A 7,307-nucleotide genomic window follows, 5' to 3' on the forward strand; every position below is an offset into this window, starting at 1 on the left:
AATTTACTTTCACTGTGTTTTAAAAAAAAACCTTGGTGCAAAAAAAAGCCAAACCAAAAAAGAAAAAAGAAAAAGAAATTGATACACAGAATAACAATTATTCTAGGTCCCCTTAAGCATATGCAGAGAACTTTCTGTGTGAATTAGGTGAGAAGGTCTTGGTGAGAAGACCTTGGTGAGAAGGTCTATTCCATAATTTCATTAAGGCTATCATGCCAGTAATGTAGTGTGAAAGGATATTAAAGCAATTTACAAAACGATTTTATACATATTCATGATTACACCTTTAATTTAAACTTTATTCAATGTAAAGAACCTCTAATATCGCCAGTTTTTAATACAATTCTTTGATAAGATTACGGTTGTCAAGCAATTATTTCTGCTGGTACAAACACAAGTCTATATGTCAGCCAACAACCCATTAAAATATGTTGTAGTCTACATGCTTTTTAAAGTGACTTATACTGTGAAATATGGTGTATCGAGATCATGTATGACATTTTACCATCTGTTATTTGTCTAATCAGTACCAGCATCTCTTTGAAAAAGACAAAATGCATAAACATAAAATTGTGAACATTTGTCTGCGCTGTCTCGGTCATCTTCATTTGTAGACTAATCAGTTGTACACTGTTAAAACTGTTCAGAAATTGCAAAACCTTTCAGAGTTTGTGCATAGTCACTGCACCTACACCAGACAAGCAATAGCAGCCATACAAACTGCTGTTAAAATTACAAAAAACAAAAAAATAATTTCCACTTGCTTTTAGCTTGTGTATAGACTGTAAGGACAGAACTGATCTATGCTAGATGCAGAGACATCAAACTGACCTCCTCATTAGACTGGAGAGACTGGGACATGACATGAAGTTTTGAGTCAAACGTCTTCCAGTAAATGCAATCCTACATTTATACATCAACATTCCCATCGCCAGGTATATCAGATAGTATATATTTAACTGAGTGTTGCATTATATTGGGTCCAAAAATGGGAAATAACATGACAAACATGAGTTTTAAGGTGACTAGGAGTGAAACACAAACTACTATTCTTCTGTATATGGAGCAAAAACATTTGCATTCATATTTGTTCTGATTGTGCTGTATATACCATTTCATTTTTCCATTAAACTGCTTTTATTTTTTTTTAGATATAAACAATGAAATGGTTCCAACTTGTAAAACCAAAAACACTAACAATCAAATCAAAAAATTTAGCATCAGCAGACTTAACTGGGCTTAGTTGTTGTTTTCACAAACAACTTTCTTAATGTCATGTTTATATTTGATTTCCTCTTTTCCACATTTACTTTGTTGATTTAAATGTTTGCTGGATTTGTTGACATGCTGCCTGTGATGATGTCAGATTCATGACAGAATTGTCTTCAAACTTCCAACCCCTGAAACGCCCTCCACCCCCAAGCTAACCACCATTACCCCACAAATTCTACTATTGGAACAAGCATGTCAGTGTTAATTATGACATGATAGTATACAGACAGGAAATGTTTACAAAAAAAGTTAAACAATTAATTTTCCTGTCGAGAGATACTTTCAACAAGTATCATGAGAATAGCAAAACATAGGAAATACATTATGCAGCTTTCTCTTGGTTTCTCCACAAAAGTTTTTAAAAAATTACATTTGAAGAAGATGATTTGTGGAAGCGCTGAGCCAGAAGGCCAATAATTGAAAGCCAAAATGTAGTAATTATAGTTTAATCAGCGTAGATAATGAATCCAGAGAATGTGCTGTACTTGTTGTTGTTGCCTCCGTGAGCTTTTCCTCCATCTAGTTTAATGTAGACCTCATCTCCTGGCTCTAGATGCAGAACAGCACTGTTACTGGCATAGTCGTAGTTCTGGTCTGCATCCTGGGCTATGGCACTGGCACGTACCTACAGAAATACGTGAAATGCAGATACACACACAAACAGACAGAGTTGTGTTTCATCATGAGGACAATAAAAGGACTTACATTATATTTCATAGAGACTTACTACTATTTGTCTACCCCTGATTTTAATCAAGTCTCGTTTCAAAATGTAATGTGTAAATGTAATTATTTACATTAAGAGGAATTTTAGTTTGTCCCCAAAATGGATGCAGGTCCCCTGTAATGTGATTGTGTAAAAAGATGTATGTCAACAACATGAGTAATAAGAAAAAGAAAAAATAGAGAAGCATACATATTAAGTGAGCATAAAAGCTCAAAAGAATTAGAGGGGAGCTACTGGCTTTAAAACAATAGAACAGTCAACCCCATGTGTTGTGGTACCTGTGGATAATTTGAGGATAAGCCCTAGCTATTCCAAGAAATCATGTCATTATAAAATAGTGTAATATAGTACATATAGTATGGCATACAGCTGGGCTCATCTATTCAATTCAATTCAGTTCAATTCAATTTTATTTATATAGTGCCAAATCACAACAACAGCCGCCTCAGTACAGGGCGGAGGTAGAGAACTTGTCCCACTGGTGCTTAGAAAATAACCTGACGCTGAGCATCCATAAAAGAAAAGAACTCATAATGGACTTCAGGAGACACTCCCACTCCCCTCTTATTATATATGGAATCTGTCTACACCTCCAGGTTTCTGGGCACGGTTATCCCTGCCGATCTTACCTGGACCCACAACACCTCATTAGATATCCACTTTGCTCTAACAGTTAGCAGTTAGACCAGTAAATACAATTATGATCAAACGTTTAAGACCACTTAAAAAATGGCCAAAAAAAACCCCCATATTTTGCATGGTTGGATCTTAACAAGCTTCCAAGTAGAGCTTCGACATGGAAGAGGAAGAAATGGGAGTGAGACAAAACATTTTTTGAACATGCAATTTATTGAAAACAACACTTAAACTGAAACAGGCTCTGCTCATCAAAAAGATCAGTAGAACCTCTCCTATGAATTTTCCCCCCCAATTTTGTGGTATAATCACGACCACTAACCCTAACTGAAAAAAGTGCAGGCCTTACAGTTAGTAACCCTAACTGTAAGGCCTGCACTTTTTAGATCTTGTTTTCAACTGATGGTTTTAAAATCAAAACAGAAATCCAAATCTGACTGATGGCATGTTATAGCTTATACACAATGGAGAAAACCGGGAACAGTAGTTAACTTTCTCGGGAGTGGCAGCCTACCAAGATTACTCCAAGAACATATCAACAACTAATTCAGATCACAAAAGAACCCAGAACAACATCTGAATTGTATGAAGGTATGGTCTACATTAAGGTCAGGACAGGTTCCAAGGGGAAAACCACTGCTGACCGAGAAGTTTTTGGATGGCATTTTGGATAAAATGAGGAATCATCAGGGATGATCTTTTATGAATTTCTGAAATCTGGTGTCTGCATTTTCTGGGAGATTTTGCAGTGGTTTGAGATTAAACTGCACACATGTAGAGCAGAGTCAGAAGAGGAATCTGGGCAGAATCTCATGTTAACTATCAAGGATGATTCGTAATAAATTTTTTATTTTTGATATGGGTGTTATTATACTTCATTAACTTTGTTCAGTTTGAGCAGAATTGTCCGTTTTACCTCAACGAAAAGTGCAGAAGCTTGAGATGAAACTCAGCACACAGTGTATAGGAATGTGAGAATTTCATGTCAACTATCAAGGATGATTTTTTTTAGTCTAGTCTTATTTAACCTCCTGGACCTGGCGTCCACATATGTGGACATCACATTTTGGGTTATTTAGACCAAATTACTCAATTTTGCTCTACAAGGACCTGATATCCACTTATGAGGACATTATACTGCCACTGTTCTATTGAAATTTTAAACGAATATCCTCATATGTGGCTCTCATTTTTCTTAGAAAACAAAATTAGGTTAAAAAAAAAGTCATTCTATGCCCAAATATCACAGAGAAACTAAAAATGCATGCCCTGGAAGAGTTTGGGTCTCAGGAGGTTAATTCACTTTGTTCAGTACAATTAGAATTGAAATAAATTGAAATAATCGTTTATAATATTTTCCAGGAATATTCAACGGATATCAAGTGAAATTCACCACAAACGTAATGCAGATTACATTGAAGATTTGAATTTATTTCTAACGGAAGCTGATCATGAACAAAAAAAGTTCATTACCAGGAAAATTCAGAAGAAAAATTAAAAAAAGCACATCTTGCTACTGAAATGTAATTTCTCTTAATTTCCTCAAAATAACACGAGCCATGTCTCACCCTCTCCCTCCTCCCCCTATACACACACTTTCCCCTATCTCTCTCTCTCTTTCACCCACACACACACCCTGATTTTCGTCTTTAAATACACAACAACAATATATCTAATTTTCTGTCTGTTAAAGAAGTAATCAGCAACAAAAGAGAAGCTTTAGCTTTTAAATGACTGGTGCCCTGAGGCCAAAATGCTGCAAGCCTGACTGCTCATCATTGCAAGTCAAGTTCATGGCCTGGCTGCTGCAATGGGGTCTAATTCACTCAGCTTTAACATCATTTTGGGTTCTTGACTACCTTTGCATGAGCTTGCTGTCTGTGCACATGCTTCCAAAGAGTTCGAGTTGTGTTAGCAGTATTATGCAGTTCCTATTGTCCTATACATACTTTGCATTCCACAATACAACCTTTGGAATAAAACTACAATATCCAATCAAAAACTGTTCTGCTATTTTCCTCTTCTTGGCACGTGAACTGACATTAGCTGATTGTAGCCCAACCAGGCAGAAAGAAAAAAACAAGAGTCAGTTTGAGTTCTTTTTTCCCCTTCCTATCCACCATGTGTGCTTGTAACTAAAGAGCCTTTGAAACGCAGGTAATGATATAATTGTACCTTTAATGTAATTACTGGGTTTAGTCCCTGTATAACTGAAAAATGTAGTAACACATTACTTTGGAAGGCCTTAAACCCAACACTGACTGTGGATTAATGAACTCCAGTGGACATTTAAAGACAATACATAGAATTCTTTGTGTGAAATAAATTAAATGGTAAATGGCCTGTATTTGTATAGCACTTTACTTAGTCCCTAAGGACCCCAAAGCGCTTTACACTACATTCAGTCATCCACCCATTCACACACTAAATATTAAATATTAAAATGTAGTCACAATAACAGTGGAAGAAGAATAATTACTCCAAAACAGTATACTGAAAAGTGAAAAGGAAAATATAAATTTACAAAAACAGAGGTGATTGTCATGGAAAATTTATTTTACCTAATGTATATTTTGTACAAATTGTCTTTTGTATGAAGACTCTAAGCTTTGCTCAAGGCCATGACACACTTTGTTACCAAGCTGGTGCCGACATGACAGTGAGCACTTCACTCACTGTCGAATAGCGAATAGACAAAGATTGCATCGACACGACAGAAGCTGTTACAATTTTGCCTTTTTGTCAATGCTGGTACGAACACTGTTCATGCTGTATTGATCCCATTGCAAAGGTTTTAACTTTCTTTCAATAAATCTCAGAAAATCAGTTGGGTTTCAATGCTCAAATTATTTTTCTACAACAGCGATGTGGCTGTGAAGGCAGATGTCGTTAAATATCTCATCATCGTATCACATATAATTAATTGGCACATGACTACTGCATTGTTTTTATACCCAGGAAAGGAGAGAGAAGGGGATGAGAGAGCAGTGAAGATTAAAATTGCAGCAGATTGATACCAAAAGAGCAGGAAAGGTGAAGAAAAGATAAACATTCAAAAGACAAGACAGAGATGGCCACATTTAAAAAGTCCCATTATGACACCATAGAAGCAGAAGCTCTGGTAAAGTTGGCAAACAATGCTGAAGAATTCAAATCGCACTGATTGTATTATTTCAGTAGAATTCTGCAAGAGACAGCCTAATACTTACAGTGTTTGATATTTTATTTTAATTTTGCTCAAAAATATCGTGAATAACTTTAGAAGAGGTGCTGTTAATGCTTTCAGGGCTATGCTCAGCCCCAAGTGTTTCAAGTCAAACCTTAAAAGAAGAGAGGTCCCTGTATCTTAAACCCAAACTGTTAGTTCCACCAGGTGAAGGCTCCTCCTCCAATTCTATTTTTTTCTAAATAGGGTTGGCAGCAATGAAATAAGTCGTGAAATTGAGCTTGCGCTATAATAACTTATCATCAATATGGGTGTTTAAGTTTACCATCACTAAGTTTTATAAATTAGTGAAACTTCTGGTTGAAATATATCCGTAGATTTACTGGGTGGGCCTGGACCCCATAGGCCCCTGCATAACACTGATGCCACCCACAGGTCCCCAGTCTAGGAGCTAAATGCTCCGTTAAGATAACAGAGTCCAGTTAGATCTTTAGGCTTTGACATGTTTTTATTATTCAAGATTTGTATGTAAGGAGAAGGAAGTTGAATTCAGTTCTGAACTCAACAGGGACTCAGGAGTTATGGGGAAATATGGGCTCCTGTTCTAGTCCTAGTTGTTACTCTTGCTGCAGGATTCTGGATCAACTTTTCAACTGAAGACTTTTCAGGGAGCATTTTAAGCAGTCTGATATTAATGAATTACAATAATCCAGGCTAGAAGTAATACATGCATGGTGTCAGCCTCTCGGTTCTGAGTTCTTCTTATGCTTTGTGTTGTTTTTGTTATTTGTTTTATTTTGTTAGTCTTTTGTCTCGTGTGAGCTGGGTTTACTTTTTTTTCTTGTCCAATCTTCTGAGAGGAAGAGAAGGAGTAAAAAATCTGATTTCAGCCATAAACTGAACCCCCAGCTCAGAAATTGTAAACTGCCAGTGTTTCTTCAGACTTTAGTCATTCAGCCTAATAAATGATACCCAATGAGAGTCAATAGGGGAACAAGCTGTTTGTTTGGCATTGGCAAAGAAGAACTGGCAAGTTTTCCATGGGTACAACCCACCCATGCTCAACTCAACTCATGCTCAACCCAGAAATGCATTTTAGTTACAGAAAACAAAGACTTTCCTAGATTTGTTGCCAAGAAGCATTGTTACAATAAAGAAATATTTCATCAAACACCAATTTCCTTACCTTTTGTGCTAAATTTAGTTCATTATTATTATTAGTAGACGTAGCATACATTTCATTTGTTGGAGCTTTAGGCGTCACCTCATAACAAAAAGCAACACGAACAATATTAAAAGTAGAGATGGACCGATCCGATATTACATATCGGTATCGGTCCGATACTGACCTAAATTACTGGATAGAAATTACGGAGAGAAATAAAAAATGTAATCCGATCCATTAAATATCAAAAAAGCACCTCACAAAACTTGCGACACGGCGTAACTCGGCTCGTCGGAGCAGTGTGCTCACGTGATAGAGCGGCTGTGTGTATTTCAAGGTTC

At 36.5% G+C, this 7,307-nt stretch overlaps 1 protein-coding gene across 1 annotated transcript in view; it reads right to left on the reverse strand.

The window, feature by feature from the left end:
- Window positions 1–1,717: 1,717 nt before the first annotated feature.
- The window catches only part of c1ql3a (complement component 1, q subcomponent-like 3a), a 17,107-nt gene continuing 11,517 nt past the window's right edge, over window positions 1,718–7,307 (reverse strand). The window contains exon 2 of the mRNA XM_005747461.2: window positions 1,718–1,897. Coding sequence (XP_005747518.1) covers window positions 1,718–1,897 — 180 coding nt within the window. The remainder of the gene's footprint in view (window positions 1,898–7,307) is intronic.

The sequence above is a fragment of the Pundamilia nyererei genome, unplaced genomic scaffold, assembly GCF_000239375.1.
Source record: "Pundamilia nyererei isolate P.nyererei 1_Seehausen unplaced genomic scaffold, PunNye1.0 scaffold00198, whole genome shotgun sequence".
NCBI classification, from domain to species: Eukaryota; Metazoa; Chordata; class Actinopteri; order Cichliformes; family Cichlidae; genus Pundamilia; species Pundamilia nyererei.